The sequence below is a fragment of the Amblyomma americanum genome, chromosome 1, assembly GCF_052857255.1.
Source record: "Amblyomma americanum isolate KBUSLIRL-KWMA chromosome 1, ASM5285725v1, whole genome shotgun sequence".
Classification (NCBI taxonomy): domain Eukaryota; kingdom Metazoa; phylum Arthropoda; class Arachnida; order Ixodida; family Ixodidae; genus Amblyomma; species Amblyomma americanum.
In genome coordinates this window covers 315,716,275-315,738,175 of record NC_135497.1, presented here as the reverse complement: position 1 = coordinate 315,738,175, position 21,901 = coordinate 315,716,275, and the positions used below count along the sequence as shown (strand labels likewise).

The 21,901-nt window shown below is 45.4% G+C and overlaps 1 protein-coding gene across 4 annotated transcripts in view; it reads left to right on the top strand.

The window, feature by feature from the left end:
• The first annotated feature begins 344 nt into the window (after positions 1–344).
• Positions 345–21,901, top strand: part of LOC144115378 (uncharacterized) — a 96,022-nt gene continuing 74,465 nt past the window's right edge. For 2 of the 4 annotated variants that reach the window (XM_077649746.1, XM_077649745.1), the window contains exons 1-3: positions 962–1,517; positions 5,895–5,964; positions 7,565–7,880. In XM_077649746.1, coding sequence (XP_077505872.1) covers positions 1,220–1,517; positions 5,895–5,964; positions 7,565–7,880 — 684 coding nt within the window. In that variant the 5' untranslated portion in view covers positions 962–1,219. Of the gene's footprint in view, positions 1,518–5,894; positions 5,965–7,564; positions 7,881–21,901 lie in introns of all 4 variants that reach the window. The other 2 variants (XM_077649744.1, XM_077649743.1) reach the window with 2 other exon arrangements.

Genomic DNA, 21,901 nt, shown 5'->3' with positions numbered 1-21,901 from the left:
TGAAATAACGCTTGCGTTATTTCGACAGTGGTTGTAGCAGTCGCTGCCTTTAAATTCAGCCGTATCTATCCATCCATCCATCCATCTATCCCAAGGCATTGGGTTTTAAGGATAGTGAATGGAAAGTAGATTTTAAGTGGGTAGAAGTAACCAAGCGCAGGTTATACGATTGGTGGCTAAAAGCAAGACAGGAGTAAAATTTCACAAGACATGGCTAGGTGACTTGAGCCACCGCCCGATTTAAAGGGTTCAGCCGTATTCATCCATCATCCATCCATCCACATTCTGCGCGATTAGATACACGCGCTTGGCTGACACCAGTCTTCTCTCGGTGTAGCCCAGATAAACCCGCCGCGGTGGCTCAGTTGTTAGGGCGCTCGACTACTGATCCGGAGTTCCCGGGTTCGAACCCGACCGCGGCGGCTGCGTTTTTATGGAGGAAAAACGCTAAGGCGCCCGTGTGCTGTGCGATGTCAGTGCACGTTAAAGATCCCCAGGTGGTAGAAATTATTCCGGAGCCCTCCACTACGGCACCCCTTTCTTCCTTTCTTCTTTCACTCCCTCCTTTATCCCTTCCCTTACGGCGCGGTTTAGGTGTCCAACAATATATGAGACAGATGCTGCGCCATTTCCTTTCCCCAAAAAACCAATTAAAAAAAAAAAGCCCAGATAGCTGACGAACGGCACGTGCGCCTTCGACAGAGCGCGGAGGCTCGCGCTAACTGCTAACTGCGGGGACTAGCCGACGTAGATATTGCCTATCAGTAATAAAAAATAGCCCTTGCATATTTATTGACTATTAAAATGCTTTAAAAAGACAAATTAAGCATTGCATTAAGTTGTCTATAGGTGACGCGACAATCTGTAAATATCTTTTATTGTTTAGGCGGTGAACACGCGACTTTCGGATCTGTGTTGTGAGTTGCCTACTCAACGCGCGCACTTCGGGCACCTCGCGCTCGTGTCGGAAAAAAAAAAAAACTACAGCCGAGGTTTGGAACGCTGGCGTGGTTCGGCTTAGCTGCCAAGGAAACTTTTCACTGGTGCCTGAACCGTTCAGTACTCCTTGCGCCTTGTGCTTATTTTTGATCGTTTCACATGCTTTGAATCCGAAGGCGCGTTGCAGCTAGCTGCACGCTGTCTGGCTGCGTTGGCAGTGATTCATGGTATGCGTACTTGACGCTTTGTTCTTCACAGCGAGGCATGCCATCCGATCTAGATGAAGACGGAAGCTGTCCGACCCGCAGGCGCCGTAGGTGGCGGCCAACTCGCCGCTGTGTTAACAAACACTGAACGAGTGAAGAAAAACTTGAGGGAGCTACTGACGGAGAATTCCCGTGATGGAATAGACTTGCGCGAGTTCGAAGACATCTACTACAAGAAGTTTGGTAGCACCATCGACCACAAGGCATGTGGCTACCAGACGTTCGAACATTTTTTGGTCGGCATGGCCGATGTTCTTTCGCTCTCGCGGAGCTCGGCTGGAGTGATGAAAGCCTTTCTCAACAAGAAGGGGGGTGAGCACACTTTTGACCTGTCCAATTGCTTTGAACATGCAGGTGCCACAGTCTTCGGAACGCAGAAGCTACAGAAAATGCTTAATTTCTCGGCGTCTAAGCATGCGACCACGAACAGAAGAGCGGCCCACAGTATTCTGTCGGACCTTCAGCCATCGAGCATTTTCAGCTTTTTTGTGGCCTGCGTGTTCCGAATACTTACTCATCCGCCTTGACCTTTATTTCTCTATGCTTAAGCCCCACGGCCTTGATTTGCCTCTTCTGTAGTGTGTTTATTTAATTTCTGTTCCTCTAACCTTTTAACGCTTTTAACAGCGTGCTTTTAAATGTCCGAAGCCCTGGTTGTGGCTATATGTTCTATTTAAATCATTGTTATGTATTAGTTCAAGTACGTTAAATTACTACAATGTATCTAAATAATGGCCCTTCGAAAAATGTACGAATGGGGTGGGAACATTGTCGACAGCGTGACAGTTTTCGAAGAGCGATATTTAGTGACCACAAGGTGCTGTATGTGAGTGCCATGAAAGCCCACAAATGCCAGCACTCAAGGTCAGGAACCTTTCACATTGTTTTAATTTCTGTTATGATGTGTGTGCCTTGCATGACTTGCATGGTAATCATGAGCATGGTTCAAGCAGATCCCTGGGGTGTGGTGAGAATGTGATTAATATGCAAAGTATTCTTCAAAAAATTGCCAGAAGGGGCATATTTTATCCAAACTGTCAACCAAGAGCAAAGCACAGGGAGTCTGAAACAAATGGCAGATGTTATTACAATTAAGGCTTGTTTTGCCGAGTCCGTAGCTTGGGATAAAAATGCAAACGGATCAAACATAATTTGACTGACAGCTGCACCTGTTATGCAATTCATTATTTTTATTCTTGGATAGTAATTGTTGGAGGACAAAGGGTAGTACATTGTTCTCAGTATTATATCGGATGATATTACAACTAGCACAGTTTTATTGCCATTTTCCTGTTCTTGTCTGCTACGAGGGGGCAGGCGATTGCCTTTATCATTATTGCACCATGCCTTTGCTACTTCAGGCGATTAGTTTAGTTATTTTTCGTGGTGTCTTGATTTCAATTATGGTTGAAAGTGTTGTCAAAGAGGTGTCTATGTTATGTCTGGCAGCCATTTAGTTAGCTACGAATCCCTTTACGATTAAACATTTAAATGACAGGAAATGACTCAAGGGTGCACCATAGGGGGGTTTATATCTGGAGCACATGTCCAGTCCTTGTACTCACAAATTGCTTTTGTTGTGATGTCCTTGAGGAAAGCACTCGTTAGGCTGTACACTCCAGATGTCTTTCTGAAAGGCAGCACAGGGCTTTAGCATTGGGAGTCAACCTTTGTCAAAAATATACAACCCAAAGGGTTTGCCTTTGGGCACTGCATCGTTAGCTCATTTTGCATCCTTAGCAACCCTAGTCTCTCGGGGGGCCTTGTTATAACGGCTTAGAAGCACGCTCTTTGGGTTGTTTATTTTATAGAGGATGTACATTTAAGTTTTTTCATAGACTATGGCATTGGCTTTTGCATTGTTGTCATCTTTCTCAATTCCAGCTCTGGGCAAAGTGGCATTGGATGTGGTTCTGGTGGTAGTAATGATGGTTGTGCCAAGCATGCAAGTTCCAGTGGTCCATAATGTGTCTGATGCCAGAGTGAAACCGGGCAATCGGGCAGGAGGAGTAAGGAGTAGCAGTAACTGGGAAGTGTCGTGGCCCAAAGGTAGATTTATTTCTGTCTTCCCCACTGAATTCTGTGCAATTAAAAAGCCTGCAGTAGTGGAGAAGGCAGCTGTTCACTTGAATAGTGAGCTGGGAGGGTCACGTTTGGGGAAGGCAACACATATATATGTTAGAATGGGCAAGAAAAGGAATGAAAAATAAAAGTGTTCAGCCCGCAGTGAGAACTTGCTCATGACTTTTCACATGCCATCTTGTTACTTGGGGTGCCCTCTTTGTGCAATATCCACTGGATGGAGGCTTGCCTCTGATATACACAGCACCTGTTCTTAAACGGCCCCAGAAAGGGGCTCTCAATAAAGTTGCAATATGTCTGGGACATTGAAGGATGCCGCTTCATAATTATCCTGCAGCAAGAATTTTGTAGCGAAAGCTACATTGTCCACGAACTCGCAGTTTCGCCGTGCTTGCATTCCCAGCATAGTCGCACCGCACCACATGACCAGCCACGGCGCCGTGCCGCCGGCAGTGGCTCCGCGCCACGTGACCGACCATGTGGCCAACCACGTGGCAGGTAGCGGGAGCCACTGAAACCCCCACACACTCACTGAATAAAAAAAAAACTCTGTCTCGAGGGTGGGAATCGAACGAGGGCCTTTGGTGTTTGAGGCGGAGACGCTACCACTCCTCCACGACGGCTGAAGGTTTAATCATGAATAAAGGCGCATGTAGTGAATGCGCGCCTTTGATATATTAGCTCTTCCGAACCAGATGTCGCCGCGCTTTCGCTACATATATCCTGGCCTAACAGAGCTGGGCCATCGTCAATTTTTAATGCGTTTTGTGAAATTTGAGTAATATGCAGACAAAATTTGAACATCTGCGTCTTCATGTATTTCCCTCTCCTCTCGCACGCCATAGCAGCAGCGCTCCTCCGCCAGCCTCGCCCACTCGGCCCCTTTCCTATCTCCGCCAGCTGCAACACGCGCGTAGTGGCCGCAGCCGTGGTGGTGCGTGACGTCTGAAAGAATTTGGCGCTGTGAACCAATGATAACCCCCAGCTGCTGACGTCAATTGCACGATGTGACGTCGTGTGCCAGGTTTTCGCGCGAAAGTCTGGCACCCCGCTTCGCTGCGAGGTGCGAAAGCGGAAATTTTTAAAAATGTATTGTAAATTTCCCGCTCGCTCTTGAGGTCTCATACGTGGCATGGACACTCGGTGGCCTGTACTCTACATAGTGCAAGCATTTTAAAGCCAAGCTGAAACACCCCTTTCTGTGGCCCTTTAATGTGACATCCGAAGGATTTAATGTAGTGTAGCTTGCAGCATTTGTGTGGTAAGCAACTTGGGTGACAGTGTGGTGTGGATCGTTTTACAGTGACAGCTGTGAGTGGCTCAGACAAAGATCCTGGTCACAAGACCCTGTAGCTGCAACCAAGTGGAGGCACGCACATGAGATGGCCTGCATGTGCCAGCCTTTCTTGGCAGGGCATGTGCTGGCTTAGGAGGCTGTGTGCTGGCCATGTTCTAGGTGGTGGATAGTGGTGGATTTTCAGTTGACATATAGTGTCTACTTAAAGAGGATAGTTTTGCTGTCATCTGGTGTTGAATTTTGGCAGGTTCGTGAGATTTTATTTTTTTCTTCAGGATTCATTAAATGCTGCGCATAGCTAGTGCTGTCCTAATTTCCTTGATGAAATTATTTTCCTCCGCCTAGCTTTTAAGCCTGCATGCATGCTTTGGACAGCCTCGTAGTGAAAGCCGCAGTTTGTGAATGGCTATTTCCTACCTTTGTGTTGCTCATAAGCAAATTTTCTTCACTCTAGACTTAATGCACCATGGCCCCCTTCCCACATTCTATTAATGCTTCTGGCTGAGCCTGTATGCTCTATCTGGGTTTTGGTGTCTACCTGCTGAAGGGTAGACACCATATTAATTTTATGGGCTGTATCTTTTTTTTTTTTTTGAGCAGTCAAGAGCTCTTGGCCAAATGAACATATGCCCGCCTGTAGTACTGAGAAATGCAGAGCATTTGAAAACAATTTTTCAACTTTGGATATTTCTTTCTGTTATGTAGGCGGTGTTTGCGAACCCTGATAAAGATATGACAGCTACTTTCTGCCACCAAGGCTATGAGGAATGTGGCAGTAGCCGATAAGCATAGCGAGTTGTGCAACTATAGTTAAGGTGACTAAGATGGTTTAAAGAAGCTCACTAAAATAAGACTGGTAATATTTGTACAGACTGCAGGAGTATTTTGCCAGTAGTGGTACTGGCAATGGCAGTGCCATTGTGAGCATAGTAGCAGTCTACCTTTTTAAAACATCTTAAAGGATGGTAAAAAGTAGGGTAAACTGTGCAAGACACTGTGACTGATTGCAAGAGGAAATATTTTAGGCACCTGATCGTAAAATGAAATATGTTCTCTCCAGGGTGCATAGCCCGCTTACCAGCCGAGTGACCAAGTTAGCACACAGCATGTCGCCACGTTGTATCTGGCCCCATTTTCTTAGCCAGTTAAAAATATAAATGGCTGACAAAACTGCCAAGTATTACTCTGGCTTCTACCACCAGAGAGCAAGACTTACCAGAATATGCGGTTACTATGCTTTTACTCATGTTGTACAGTAGCCTGTTCCTTTAAACATCTATGCCTGTTCTCTTGTATGCCATCTTCTGCAGTGAAACCAGCAAGCTCCAACATCCAGCCTGCAGACATGATGCCATTAAAAAAAACCACATGCTCGTACAGGTGAGAGTTTCTTTTATGTTTGAATTGTGATGTACATACATAACCTCTGGCTGGCTGCTGTTCGGTGCTTATGAGCTAAGGTACTACAAATGAGGCACATACTCACCTTATGCAGTAACAGTTTACCCCCTTTAGAAAAAACCTTGGGGAGCTGAACTCTCGGTAAGCTAAACAACCGGGTTAATTTCCCATTGGGCGCAATGCAAAAGTGATCTTGTAAACATCAGTCATTTACTTCCGCCCTTTACTACTCTGTGTTGCAAAATCTCGACATATCATTTGCATGGCCTTGACTTTCTGGTCAGATTGTTCAAGCTGTAGGAAGAAAATGAGGGCACTAATGCGCGACTTCTAGTCAGCGTCCAAAAATTTCTCGCTTCACTCCCCGATATATTGCATGGGAAATAAAAAGGCATTTGCTGGAAAAAAAGTATTGTGTACTGTCTGTTGGCCTGAAGTTGACTTGCGGCTTCAGATTTGATTTTGCACACAACTCGAACCAACTGAACAAAAATGAAGCAAATGCTAATAATCACAAACTGACAATGTGCCTATTTCTAAAATTTTAGTGCCACTAACAATTTTATATTAGCTTTTGATTATGGGCGCATTAGCTAGCATAATGTGAAGGTAAATGATTTTCTCTTTGACTCCTTCATAATTTGGGCAGTAAAGGGTTAGCATCTGCATTTAGCAGTGAATCCATTATTTGAATCCAAGATGGCGGTGACGACAGCAAAGTCTGTGATGTGTACGACGGTGATGTTTGCTCGCATCTATGTGAGGTAAAAAAAATCGAACCTTAGGACCCCATAGAGCCCAAAATATTTGTCGGGAATGTGCACGTTCCTATGAGGTGCATGATAGTTCCTTAGTTAAATCCGAAATATCGCACAGGTCTGAATCAGCAGAGTCTTAAAAATCGGTCGGCTACTATATTGATTATTATTCCTTTAGATCTGTTTGCTTCTTAAAGATGCTGTAGTGTGTATATAACTAATGGCCTTAGCTGGAAGCAACGTATTGATTACATCATTAACAACAGTATCGCATGCTTGGTTACCTGCACTGCAATATTTCTAAGGCACCTGGTTTCTGCTCTTTGGGACCTTGGTTTTGCAACGTTAGCATCCTCACTCAAAATGGTTCAGAATAATGCAGCTCGTTTAATTGTAATTACAATCCTTCCAGCAGTATTACTGCAATGAAATTGGCACTATCATTGCCACCTATTGAGCACTATGGGAAATTGTCACATTGTAGTGCACAGTTGAACCAGTTAATACCTATGACCAGTTGAAGCATGCCTTCACAGGGGTGGGACTCCTGCTCCAATTGCGCCATTTTGATACAAACGCAACTGGTTCCACGTCATAAGAGTGCTGAAATGGTGCAGTGGTTGCTGTGAATCAAACAAAACAATGCCTTATGTACTGTATTCTTGTCATTTGCCACTAGTGATAACCTGTAGTAGTATTAACGTGAGCCGAGCACATACTCATGATGTCAAATCTGAAGATTCTACCACCTAAGCAAGTTTTGATTGAACGGTTTCACAGCCAAACGTTTGCTAAATAAAAATGTGACCTATTGCTTGCAGGATTCCTGGTCGTCTACCCGAGCCTCAGGTGAAAGAAAAGGAGGAGGAGTCTCACTGGGAGGCTAATATAATGGCTCAAGATGCTGCTCGCTCGCAACTGCAGCAGTCACCACCATCAGTCATCACATTTACCTGCAGCAGTCGTACTCAAGGGATTCATTCTCAACTGGAGCCGTCACTATCACCAGTCATCAGTTTTACCCACAGCAGTCCTGAGCACTTTGATGATAACAAGACTGCACTGCCTAAGGGCACCAATGATGTCCAAACTAGGAAGAGTGGCCTCAGTCCTGTGCTCAAGTGGGGCATTAAGAAGGTGAGCAGAATGTTATCCTCTTGCCTCTGCCATATTTATTGCAGCCAGTTGTGCTAAACTGCATCATAGGGTCGACCGTGCTGCATGGTTCTGGATTAGGAAAAAATACTTCAGGTGGTGTGAAAATTATCAAATTTTGGGTTGCATAGTGAGTGCAAATAACGAAAATTTGTTAAAAACGAATGTGTGTGTGGTATATATGCGTGTATAATGTGCGTGGTATATATATATATATATATAGCAGACATGGTAAAGGAAATGAGGGGCTTGTTTGACAAACATATTAAGGAAGCCGACAGTCACCGAAACCAAGGTGCATAGGGGAATGTTTTTTTTTTTTTTTAATTTGTAGTGCCAATCAATCGGTTTAAAAAAAATTACTTGTAAAGCAGCAGAAAAAACAACCATGCCGCCGGTGGGATCCGAACCCACCTCCGAATATCGCGCCGGTGAACACTCTCAAGGTTCGCTTACACCCAGTAAACATAAATACCCACGAAAGCAGCAGATTGGACAGCCGTCGCCGTAGCTCAGTTGGTAAGAGCACCGGACGCGATATTCGGAGGTCGTGGGTTCGGATCCCACCGGCGGCATGGTTGTTTTTTCTGCTGCTTTATAAGTAATTTTCTTTAAACCGATTGATTGGCACTACAAATTAAAAAGAAAATTAAAAATATTCCCCTATGCATCTTGGTTTCGGTGACTGTTGGCTTCCTTAATATATACAACTATATATATCTGTGTGTGTGTGTGTGTGTGTGTGTGTGCATGCGTGCGTGTGTGCGCGTGCGTGTGTATGGGGGTGTGTGTTTAGGTAAGAACAGTAATCGAGGTGCCAAAACCATTTTTTGCTTTCAGTGAAATTTTTATTTCTGGTGGGCAAATGTGTGATGTAAAGGAGTCATACTCGAGCAATGCTGTAGTTTTTTTTTCGGAAAAAGTGCATATCACACTAGGTGGAAAATGTCAATTTTGTTATTGCGCAAAAGGAGTTTGGATCCCTGTAGAAAGTAAAATAAAATTTTTTGGAACCCGATTATTTTTTTAGTAATTGTATGCAAACTTTCCTCTTGGAAGCAATCAAAAATATATTTTGCCTTCTGTAATTTTGCAGCAGAAATATTGCTAACTTTTTAATTCCAATAATGACACTTTTTAGGACAATAATGTGACAAGAAGGAGTAAGAACCTGAGGCTTAAATTGGCCTTAATCTATTCAGTCAGCATTAATCCGTTCTTTTTATTATCGCCGGACAGAATTAATACTTCTAGAATGGGCACATGATTTTTAATTAGGCTTGAAATCGTCTAGAATCCGAAAAATTCGAGGAATGGCGATTTTTGACAGAAATTTAAAAATAAACAGCCTCTCCGATTTCCTTCAAAATTTCCCTGGAATATCTTCAGTACCAGGTAATTCTAGGTCAGGATAAAAAATGACGGAGGATTTTTGCTCAAATTCTGTTAAACGTGCGAAAGTAGATTTGCATGAATGTTGGCTTGTCTTGTTACTTTGCTGTTTGTTTTCTAATGTTGGTTTATCATGCTGTTTTTGATGTCCTAAATGGTAGGGTTTTAATGTAGTTAAACTGAGTAGGATGAGTGAAAGCAATTGAGGCTGTACTGCCTCAAAGGCAACTGCATGAAAAGACAAGGCACAAGCAGTGCGTATACATAGCCTCTTCGCAGTTGCTTGCGTGATTCCGGCGCTGATGGCTCTCACGCGTTGGGAGCGGGGACGGCAGAGCGCTCTGATGACGCGGTATGGGTGAGAGTATCCGCCAAGCGGGGGTGCTGGGAGTTCAAACGATGTATTAGAATGGCGGCGCTGTCAACAGTGATGGCACAAGCCCACAAACATCGCAAGATCTTGATGGCACAAATCCACAAAAACGAGGAAGCTCTTGCTTGGGGTTTGCCCATCGGAATAGTGCTTTTGCATTAAAAGTGTTATATTATATTGTTTTAAACTATAAAATTAAAGGCCTAACAGAGACCATATTTCGTTCAGTTACCATTACTGGATATTGTGTGTTAAAAGAACAACGGTCATGAATTCGACTTTGAACTGAGCGCATGTAGTTGCATTTTAGTCAGTACAAAAGCAGTCTCAGAAAATACCTCGAAAACATTGTTTTGCTTGTCAGCCCAGTTTTTGTCACGTTCGACGTTTATGTAAATTCTCTATTCATCGTAATCTCTCCAGGTCTTGCTAAGGCCAACAAAGCCACCAAATGCTCCGTCCTTCCTAACTTGACGAGACCCACCGCAGTCTCCGATCTACCCCCCTAACCTCCGCCTCGCACCCATTCCGCGCAACATGTCTGCACACACACACTGGCCGCCGCCAGGCATATGCATACAACCACAAGCCACCCTTAGACACTATGGCGACCTACACAGACACCTGCCTCACGGAAACCATAGCAGCCTTTTTCCTTCCTCGACCCTTTCCTCTCTACAACCAGCACTCACTCAAGTGGTGCACGCATCTCCCCACCCTCCACTCTTGCCCTAGAAATATACGGGATCACTGATGGGATCACTGATGCCCCCCCCCCCCAAAAGGCATGTCCGAAAAAAAAAAAAAAATTGGCGCGAATGTAAGTCGACCCCCCCAATCGCATGTCCGAAAAAAAAAAACACCGGTGGAGCGCTTCAAAAACAAAAATTTATTGCATAGATGGGCTATTCATCCTCACTTGAGTCATGTTCAGTGGTACTGCTGTTGTCGTCGTCGCCGCAGCGATCCCACAGCACATCGTTTTCCATGGAAAGCCCGCACTTCCTAAATGACCACACCATGACATCGCGTGGAACGGCCGCCCAAGCGGAAATCACCCACGCGCACACAGCTGCCTGGGAGGCTCTCTCCACGCGCCCCGTTGCCATTAGTTCCCGCCCTTCTGCCGCCAGCCATTCGTTGTACTCACGCGGGAGCAAGTCCTTGAATGGCTTATTAATGCCAACGTCTAGCGGCTGCAGCTGCCCCGTCAGACCGCCGGGAATCACCAGTATATCTGTATCTTCTTTTCGGAGCTCTGCCTTCACTTTTGCGGTAAGGTGGCCGCGAAAAGAGTCCAGCATGAGGAGGTTCGGATTGCGATTTTTAGGGATGCCCCTGGCCTCAAAATCCACACCCGACGGTACCAATCAATAACTAAGTCGTCCGTCATAAAGCCTTTTTCGTTCACTCGCACAATCACACCTTTCGGGAACATTTCTTTTGGCATAGTTTTTCTTTTGAAGACGATGTACGGTCGGAGCTTTATGCCATCTGCCAAGCATGATAGCATAACAGTGAACCAAGTTTCTCGTTTGCTGTCGTGAGAAGCTTAACCTCGCGAGCTCCCCTCACGCTCACTGTTGTGTTGCTCGTCATGTCGAAGTACACGGGAGTCTGGTCCGCATTGCCGATTTGGCCGAGCAGGTATCGCTGCGAGTCACGGAGCTTGAGGTAATGCCTATGGAAGGCTAGAACTTTCTCCTTGTAAGCAGCAGGCAGCTTCTGGCATACACTAGTACGCCGACGCAGAGAGAAGCCAGCCCTCTTCATAAATTTCGAAGCCCAAGCCCTGCTGGCCTTGAAGTCTGTTCGGAGTATTCCAGCTTCCGCAGCAAAGACCCGGGCTTGTTGCGTGATCATTTCGCATGTCACTGGAAGGGACCGATCACATATTTCGGTGACATACGCTGCAAGCTTGACCTCCAGCTCCAGAAAGCGTCCCGACTTTGGCCCGCTGAAACCTCTTCGCTTGCAGTCGCAATCGAAAATTTTGTCTCGCTGCTTCCTCCACTCCCGCACCAACCGTTCAGTAACGTCGAACTTGCGGCCCGCCGCGCAGTTGTTGGTTTCTTCGGCGTAAATGATGGCCTCCCTCTTGAACGCTCCAGTGAATGAGCGCCGAATGCTTTTCGAACCTGGAGAGCTCATGGCGAAGCACGCGGCCGGCAGTCGAGTCAAAAGCACCAACTCCAAGCACCACCAAACAAAGAGTGATCGGTGTCGGGGTGTCGGCTCTTCCAGCAAACATCGGCATTCCCCAGAAGCGCCGCTGTTACGTATTACGCAACCAACTGAAATAGCGGCTCTTCCATCAGCTAGCGACACTCCCGGGCGCTGGCGCAGACTCTGCGATTGGAACAGTGGGACAGCGGCCCTTCCCGCGAGTGAAATGAAATGAAATTGGTTTTGGGGGAAAGGAAGTGGCGCAGTATTTGTCTCAAATATCGGCGGAAACCCAGTTGTAAGGGAAGAGATAAAGGAGGGAGTGAAAGAAGAAAGGAAGAACGAGGTGCCGTACTGAAGGGCTCCCGAATAATTTCGACCACCTGGGGATCTTTAACCTGCTGTACTGACATCGCACAGCACACGGGCGCCTTTGCATTTCGCTTCCATCGAAACGCTGCCGCCGTGGTCGGGTTCTAACCCGGGTATCCTGTTCAGTAGCACTGAACCATCGCGGTGGGTAACGGTGTGAGCAGTAAAAATAAAAAATGAAAAATCCTGGCCAAAAAGCCCGCGGAATACCTGAATGCTACGCTTGGAGCCGTAGAGCAAACAAAAACTTCTAACATCGCAGTAGCGCCCCTGATAGATTGTTTTTCTTGCTTTTATTGGCAGTTCAAGGTTTCGTTTCGATTGTAAGTCGACCCCCCCCACTTTGGAATTTTAAATTTCAAAAAAAGGGTCGACTTACAATCGTGTAAATACGGTAATTCTTTTTGAGTCAGCACCTGTGTGACATAAAGAATCCATCTTAAGCGTAACCGGCATCCGTTCAAGCGGTGTTTCGCAGCCCCTTAATAGGCCTCGTCCAAGTCTTTTTCTGTTTACTTTTCAACCGCGCACTCGGCGCTCAAGGAAGCGCCGATAGTTGATGGAAGGGCCGCTTTTCCAATCGCGACGGCACTGCCACTCGAAACCACAGCGGCGCCGGGCAGTGTTGGTAGCTGCCGGAAGAGCTGACACCGATCACGCGTAGTTTCTAGAATAAGTATGATAGGTATAAGTATACAAAATGCATAACAGTGATTGGAATTGAATGTGCTAATCAATCAAATTTATTTCAACATAAATACTTGTTTTAAGTATTGTGAAAAAATAGTACAACAAAAAATTGAAAAGGAACCAAAAATTTGTATTTACATGACAGTAACTGTCCAAAATAATTTATAAAAGTTCTAGCAATTACAAAATGATTCAAATTCTTTTTACAACTTGGCACTAAAATGTAAAAGTTACAACTCAAATACTTTTTGAGCTAGAAGTTTTTTCTTTACGTTCTTTGAAAAGGCTGATTTCAGTGTGGCCTTGATACGATTATTAAAGTCTGACAAAAAACAATTGGAAGTATATATGTTATGTGCCATAGTAAAGCTTGATAAGCGTGCTTTTTAAAAATACAAATTGTAACTAATATCATTTCAGGAAAAACTGAGAAAAATTATGCAAACACAACTAGCAGGCCAAGGTTCCGGGCTCTGTTTGCACCTTTTCAGCGCCTGAGCCAAAATCCCATCATCAGAGGCCCTGATACTCGATGCATTGAAAATATCTGATGCCGATGCAGTAGAATCACCTGCAGCAGGGTTTTTTTGAGCACGCACCGTCCCTGCGCTCAGGGCTATGCTTGGAGCAGCCTACGCCGTAACCTCTGCTTCAAGGGCATTGCAAAAATTTGCGCTTCGTGGGGAAATTGCAATGTACACAGAAAAATGAAACCAGTTTCTGAACGACAAACCAGATGGCACCATATAATCGTAGAGAGTTCATATGCTTCACAGCAGCGCTCCGCTTGCATAAGCATACCGGAAAGCGAAACCAACAGGACAATGTTCCAAGCTCTATTTCTGCAGTTTTGAGCTTCTGAACCAAAATCCAACTATGCGATATCATCGGGACACCCTGCTGCTCGATGCATCAAAAATATATGCTGCCGATGCAGTAGAATTGCATGCAGCAGGGTTTTTGCGAGCGCACACCGTTGCCGCGCTGGGAGCACCCTACGCCGTAGCCTCCGCTTCAAGGGCACTTCAAAAATTAGCGCCTCATGATTAAATTGCATTCTGTGCATAAAGCGAAACTGTAATTTCTGAAGAACCAACTAGATAGGTAGCGCTCCGGTTACTGGCAGGTGCTGATGGCAGAGGCCGATCGCCCAAAAACTGCTGTGATCACCATCGTCGGGCTCTATGAATTTGATGTCCTGCCCTTCAGCCTCTGCAATGCACCCACCACATTCGAGCGCATGATGGACAACCTACTGCAAGGGCTCAAATGGCACACATGCTTTTGTTACCTGGATGACGTTTGTCATTTTTCCCCCGGATTTTTCGTCTCGCCTCCAGCGCCTTGAGACTGTTCTTCGATGCCTGGCCAACGCTGGCCTCCAAATCAAATTTATAAAGTACCGCTTCGGAGCGTGACAGCTCACCATTCTCGGACATGTTATGTCAAAGGATGGTGTTCTCCCAGACCTGGCAAAGTTGCAAGCTGTGGCAGAATTTCCAAATCCCACTCACTTCTGTGAAAGAACTTCGCAACTTTGTCGACCTCTGCTCCTACTTCCGCTGCTTCGTATGCAATTTCGCCACTATCATTGACCCCCTGACCAACCTCTTTTCCAGCCACGACCTTTCGGCCTGGTCGCCAGCCTGTGATGCAGCCTTTACGACACTCCGTCGCCTTCTGACGACTCTGCCCATCCTGCATCATTTCGACCCTCGTTCTTCCACGGAAATCCACACCGATGCCAGCAGCATCGGCCTTGGTGCAGTACTCGCTCAGTGCAAGCCTAGCTTTGACGGATACGTTGTCGCTTACGCCAACCGGACACTTAACAAAAGCTGAAGCCAGCTATACTGTCACAGGGAAGGAGTGCTTAGCCATCCTTTGGGCAATCGTAAAATTTCGCCCCTTCTTGTATGAGCGCCCTTTTAACGTTGTCACCGATCACCACGCCCTCTGCTGCATGTCCTCTTTGAAAGATCCCTTTGGTTAACTGGTGCATTGGGCTCTGCGACTGCAAGAGTATGACACTCACGTTGTCTATCGTTTCGGCTGCAAACATGCAGATGCTGATGCCCTCTTACGTTCCACTCTGCTGTCTGATGCAGTGCCTTGTATATCCGCCCTGCATTCTTTGTTGTTTGAGCCCGCCGATATGGCTTCCGAGTAATGCAGAGACCCATGGCTCGCTTGTCTCTTGGGTTTCTTATCTGGCCAATCATCACGACCTCCTTCCCGTGCTCTCCGTCGCCAGTCCCACCATTTCGGCATCAGAGACTGGCTTCTTTACCGTCTGAACTACCTTCCGGATGGTCGCAAGTGGTTGCTTGTCATTCCGACCCATCTGCGCTTAGTCATTTGCTCCTACTACCACGATGATCCCCAGTATGCCCATGCCAACATTTTGAAGACCTTCTCCCGTCTACGATATCGGTACTACTGTCGTGGGATGTACCATTATGTTCGCCAGTTCATCTAGTCTTGCCCCAAATGCCAGATCCGAAAAAACCCGCCTCACTGTCCCACCGCTCCTCTGCGGTGGGACTGTGGCTATCTCTTATTTTTTTTTTTCTTGTAGTGAAAGTTGCCTCATTTCGGCAACGCTTGTCCTTACTGAAGGCGGCACTGGTTTGCCGACATATGTACAGAATCTTCTTGCTTCTGGGAAAAAGGGGCTTTCCTGGCTCATTTTGGACTACCAGAAACACAAAGTACAATTATATGATTTTGCGCACCTAAAGGTCAATTAAACGAACTATCGTTCATCCAAATGCATTGCAAGTTTGAGATAAGCGTTTTATTAATCTGATTCCAAGCCAAATTGCCATGAAATACTTTTGAAATAGGGCAGAATTCTGAATCCCATTAACCAGATTTACAGTAGCCACGTGAAGAAGCGAGCATATTCTTTTTTTTACTTATTAAATGCTTACAAACAAAAACATGCTTCCAAGGCATTTTCTGAGACTCTGCCATTGTGCTAACTAAAGCACAATCACATGCGCTCAGTTCGAAGCCGAATTCATGACCATTGCTCTTTTTAACGCACAATATTCCGTAATGGTAACTTAACGCAATATGGTCTATGTAATTGCTTTAAATTATAAAATTACAGGATTTTTTTTTGTCTACTTGATGCACAGTTTTTCTTGATCTACACTTTTTGATCTAGAATTACTAGGTACTGAAGGTGTTCCAAAGAAATTTTCCAGGGAAAATCAGAGAGGGAGCTTTTCTTTCTATTTTCTGCATAGGGGGCATATTTTCTGCATTTTCTGCATGTACAAAAATATTATCAGTTAAATGTGACAGAAGGCCGTTCCAGTCTAAAGCTGAACGAGGAAATAATGATGCAGCAAATATTACAGTATCAGTACGTGGACAGGAAATATGCAAAGGAAATGCAGAGTAAAATGCGTGCTGGAGGGCTGATGTAGGGCGGTATATAAACTGAGCTGTAAAAAACTTATGAAACTAGCCCATACTGACGATTCGATGACGGCAAGAAAGATTTGTTAGACCGGACTTTGCTTTTAAAGATGGCATGCTGACATTGTATGAATGGCATGAATGAATGAATCTAGCAGCTCGATTCTGTACTGACTCTAGTGAAGCTATCAGATAGATTTGATTAGGGTTCCAGGTTGGGGATGCATAGTCTAGTTTTGTTCAAACCAGGGACTTGTATGCAAGATGTTTCACGTCTGGCGGTGCTTGGTGGAAATGACATATTGAGAAACCAAGTGTTCTGTTAGCTGATGGTAGGATGTTAGTGATATCCGCATTCCAGGTTAGAAATTCGCATAGGATTATGCCTAGGTATTTATAAGAATTTGTTTATTCTACTGCGACGCCCAAGATTACATATGGGAATGAAAGGGGGTTGCATTTGCGATGAAAGGACACTTGTTTGCATTTAGCAGGGTTGAGTTCCATGAGCCATTGGCTACACCATTCTTGCGCACAGGTTAGGTCATTTTGAAGAGCTATGTGATAAGAAGGGTTAGCAACTCTGAGTAGACTACGCAGTTATCGGCAAACATGCGGATGTTGGAAGAAGCATGCGTGGGTACATCGTTGATATACAGTCGCACCTTGTTATAACGAAACTGTTTATAACGAATTAAGGAATATAACGAAGGAATGATGATTTTCCTTGGAAGCTCTGTCAACACGGCTGTAACGAAGTATACTTGTCGCCGGACCCGGTCAACTTCGTTATAACAATGTTTACCTGCATATCAAAAATGGAAGGCGACCAAGCGCTGACCCTTGAGGGACTCCTGGTGTTACTGGGAGAGAATAATGATATCATAATTATGTTAGCATAATGTCATGAGGCCTTCTTGGCATTAACCCTTTAACTACTATATTAATTCCTGAAAAACATACATGCCGAATGTTGTTTAAGTTGTCATCATTTTTTCATGATTCACAAAAACCGCAGCAAACGCAAACAAAAGGGAGACTAGACAACGCCTGTTTTGTCCGGTCTCCCTTTTGTCCGTTTTTGCTGAGCTGTTATGAATCATGAATATATACCAACTTTCCCAACTTTCTTCACTCGTCATAATTTTTTTCAAGTAATTCTTCTAAAGTTATACTATTTCATTGCTTTCAGGTTGCAGTTAAGACATATTTAAAAAAAGAAAAAACTGCTATTGAGGGTGGTTTTCCCTCAGTGCATGCCTTAGTAATGGGTCATAGTGTACAGAAATGCGATGTATTTATTTGATCCAATATGCTGTAACATACTGCAAATTGCATAGACATTGCTTTGTCCTAACACAAACCAGCTTTCATCATTAGTAATTAACCGAAGCGTGGCCTTGTGGTAGAGGATCCACCACGCATTCGGGAGGTGCTAGGTTCGATCCCCAGTGCCGCCGGGTACCCACCGATTTTTTAATGGGGACAAGATTTCCCTTGGCCTAGCTCTTCTAGGGTGAGATGCTTGGGAAAAGGGTCTTGAACCAAACCGTTGCCTTGACGAATCAGAGATAAGTTCCCCCGTCAAGCAACCCTAACTCCGCCTCGTGCGGTAGAAACCCGTTTGTGGCCCTTTTTTTTTCTCGCAAAGTCTGACAGCTGGAAAAACCAACTTGCCCAGGACTGCAGTGATAGGTTTGAACCTGTACGTCTGTTGAGACACGCTGATTAGAGCATACGAGCTGAGTTGAACCCTTTACTTGGGAGTGAAACATGAACCACCTTTGCATGCTGAGTATTAGAAACTAGGTTTGCCCCCGATAGGGAGCCTCCTCCAAGCACCCACTCCTGAGGAAGCCGGGCGCCGGGGCAGGAGTCCTTGTACCCATTTTTACCGGTGGGTGTCCAGCGGTGGGTTTCGAACCAACCACCTCCCGCAGATGAAGTGGATGCCCAGACCACCAGCATGTCACTGTCGTCACCTCCGGTGCTCTCATCGTCATCTGAAGCAGTCTCCAGCTAGCAAACGAAGTCAGAGGCACTGTCGGAAACAAATTCTAGATTGTCAGTAAAACTGCTGTTAGAACTGCTCAAAGAAGTAGCTCGTTTTCTCGGGACATCGCCGCCTCCACTAATGGCACCAAACATGTTTTTTTTAATGGATAACCAATGTCCTGCGGTGTTGAAAATTGCAAGCTACGCACTTGCCGGCTGTAACTCATTTTTGTAGTAAGAGCAGCGCAACACCAAGTCAGACGAAGTGTGGCTCGTCATTAGTGGTACTGGTACAATCTTCCACGATGAGGGCAGCTCAGGGTTGGCGGTTAAAGGTTTAAGTAAGGGAAGAGAAATCATGTAGTAGCAATAGTACTAAGTATTCTTTAGGCCAATACCTTGTTACAGTTTGAACAACGCAATTTTGTTCAGCTAAAAAAAAAAAGAGTTTGACGGTGTTGCACAACAGTGAAGCTTAATGAACATAATCCTGAAGCAGCTCCTTACTGGAGGAGTGCCTTCAGTGGGAAGATTATTGAAGGGGCAAGGCTGATGGCAGTGCTGGGGAAACGCAAGACTGATCGTGAAACTGACACAAAAGTGGCTAGTTGAGCTATGTAAGCTATGTGAGAGGTACCATCCGTTTCATGCTCCCTCCTGATGCCTCAGTAGAAAGCGCTGGCTGTTCAATGCCAATCAAAATGCCCCATTCAAGATGTTACGTGGCGTGCCTCGTCCTCGCATGTGGGTTTTGCCAGAAATCAAACCCCTTGATGGACCCGAACACTGTCTCAAACCGAAGGTGCAAGGTGCATTTCGGTTCTCGAGTGTCCAACTGGTGTCTTACTCTTGATGTTGGTATAATTTGCCTGCAGTGATGCCGAAAGATAAGATGCTGGTCACAGGGTAGAGGAACACAGATTCGTGCTTCGTCTTTTAAATGCACCATCTGCCATAAATTAGGGCTGTAGTGCTCAAAGCACACGTTATGCATTTTGTTTCATTATCATCTCGTTTTCGCGCACGTAATTCCACGTACAATACAGCAGAATCTGGTGGTACGAGCACTGCTGACACGAATTCATAAAATTCCCCGGTTGAGTGGGGATTGTGCACTATGTGTGGAATTCCGGAAGTTTCAAATCCCCTGTTGCGCCACTTCGGATGACACCAGTGCACGGGCCACGACTACACTTTTGAGCTCTAAGCGCTGCCCGTACATCACCGACGGCGCAATCACTAAGTCGTGGTGCGCACTGCGAGCAGTGAGTGGCAGTGCACGGCCCGCACATTGCCGATCCTGTAGTTTCAGTAGTATTCTTCAGTAGCACCTTGTTCAGTGATCTCGCACGTGCACTGAGGCCCTGCATTCACAACTTCTTTTGCCACTCCACTGTGGATGCCAACTGTGAAGGTTACAGAACGGTTTTCACAAACTGTGGGTTGCTTGCTGCTCAGCATAGATTTCAAGAAAGGAAAGAGGGAGTGAGATTTTGCTGCTCATTGAGTGAGAAAACTGTGTTGCATGGTAGCAAAGCTACCTGTGAGATATTGCGGTAGTGCTCAGAACACTGCAGTCGCACAGGGCCTTCTATCACCACCTGCACCAGATCCTCGCTGTCGTTCAGTCTCGTCACTATCTTCTCCACTTGAGAAATTAAATTGGGAATTCAACATCCTCATTTCTTGCGCTCGACGCTAACTTTCTTCTGCAATATAATGCCACACGGATGATGACATGTTTGTTTGAAAGTGCGAGAAAATGTAATGCTAACAGAGTGAGCCTCAACACACAAGGAACGCCTTCTACCATCTAGTGTGAAAACTCTCAGTAAAAGTGTGGATGAAAGAACATGTGCTGCCATATATGTTTTAAATGTAAAAAAAACACCATTAGATGAGCGCAGCTTGTCGAAGTAAAAAACAGTGAAACATCCATGACAATATGAGCTCGTCGTAGGCGAAAAAGTGGTAATCGCTCATGACAAGCTGAGGTTGTCATGAACCTTTAAGGTGTTAAGTTAGTCAAGCCTTGCATTTATGTCACTGCAGCCTATGCATCCAGAGTGCCTTTGAATTCAGAAAACACCATTAAGATTATTTATTGTGGTGAAAGTTTTGTTGGAAAAACGTTTGTAATAGGCCCTTGCGGCATTGCTTGTACATTTGTTCCAGTGTTTGTTCCAGTGTCACGAATACTTTGCGGCCGCTGTGGTCGCTTTTCGATGGGGCGAAATTCTAGAGGCCCTTGTCCTGTGCGATGTCAGTGCACGTTAAAGAACCCCAGGTGGTCGAGGTTCCTGGAGCCCTACTCTACGGCGTCCTTCATAGCCTGAGTCGCTTTAGGACGGTAAACGCAATAAACCAACCAACCAACCAACCATAGTCCTCCATAAAGTCAGCTATAAAATTCCAATAAGGAAGGGCGTCAGGCTGGCAGACACGATCTTGCCAGTGCTATTTATTGCTCGTTTAGAGGAGGTATTCCGATGTCTTAATTGGGAACAGTTGGGGATAAGAGTTAATGGAGAATACCTAAATAATCTGTGATTCGCTGTTGACACTACCTTGCTGAGTCACTCAGGAGGTAAACTGCAAAGCATGGTCAATGATTCACAGGCAGAGCAGAACGGTGAGTCTAAAAATTAACATACAGAAAACCAAAGTAATGTTCAACACTCTAGCAAGAGAACAGCAGTTGACAATTGGTAGCGAGGTTCTTGATGTGATAAGGGAATACGTCCACTTAGGGCAGGTAGTGACCGCTGATCCAGATCATGAGAGGAAAATAACTAGACTAAGAATTGGGTGGAGTGCATATGGCAGGTTCTCTCAGATCATGAATGGCATTTTACCAATATCCCTCAAGAGAAAAATGTACAACAGCTGTATCTTACCGATACTCACCAGCGGGGCAGAAACGTGGAGGCTAACGAAAAGTGTTCAGCTTTAGATAAGGACAACGCAACGAGCTATGGGAAGAAAAATGATAGGTGTATTGTTAAGAGACCGGAAGTGGGCAGAGTGGGTGAGGGAACAAATGCGGGTTAATGACATCCTATTCGTAATCAAGAGGAAGAAATGGGCTTGGGCAGGGCATGTAATGCGAAGGCAAAATGACCGCTGGTCCTTAAGGGTAACGGAGTGGATTCAAAGAGAAGGCAAGCATAGCAGGGTGTGGTGGAAAGTTGGGTGGGCGGATGAGATTAAGAAGTTTGCAGGGATACGGTGTGCACAGCTGGAAGTGAACAAGGTTAATTGGAGAGACATGGGATAGGCCTTGGCCCTGCAGTGAGCGTAGTCAGGCTCCTGCTGCTGCTGATGATGATTGGAGACGGTAGGCCTCGCAAGGTCAAACCGAACTTAACTGCATGGTGGTATGGCCTAAGCTATGGTAGCATGACTATGTGATCATATGACTATGACCACTGGGTACCTGATCTTGACCCTTGACTGACATTTTATTGGTGACAGCGGAGACCATGCTTAACAGAACTTTCGCTCGTTTAACTAGGTTCAAGCCACGTTGAACCCCAGCCATTTTTTTTAAACATGCAGAGCACTGACTGTGTGTAATTTGAGGCAC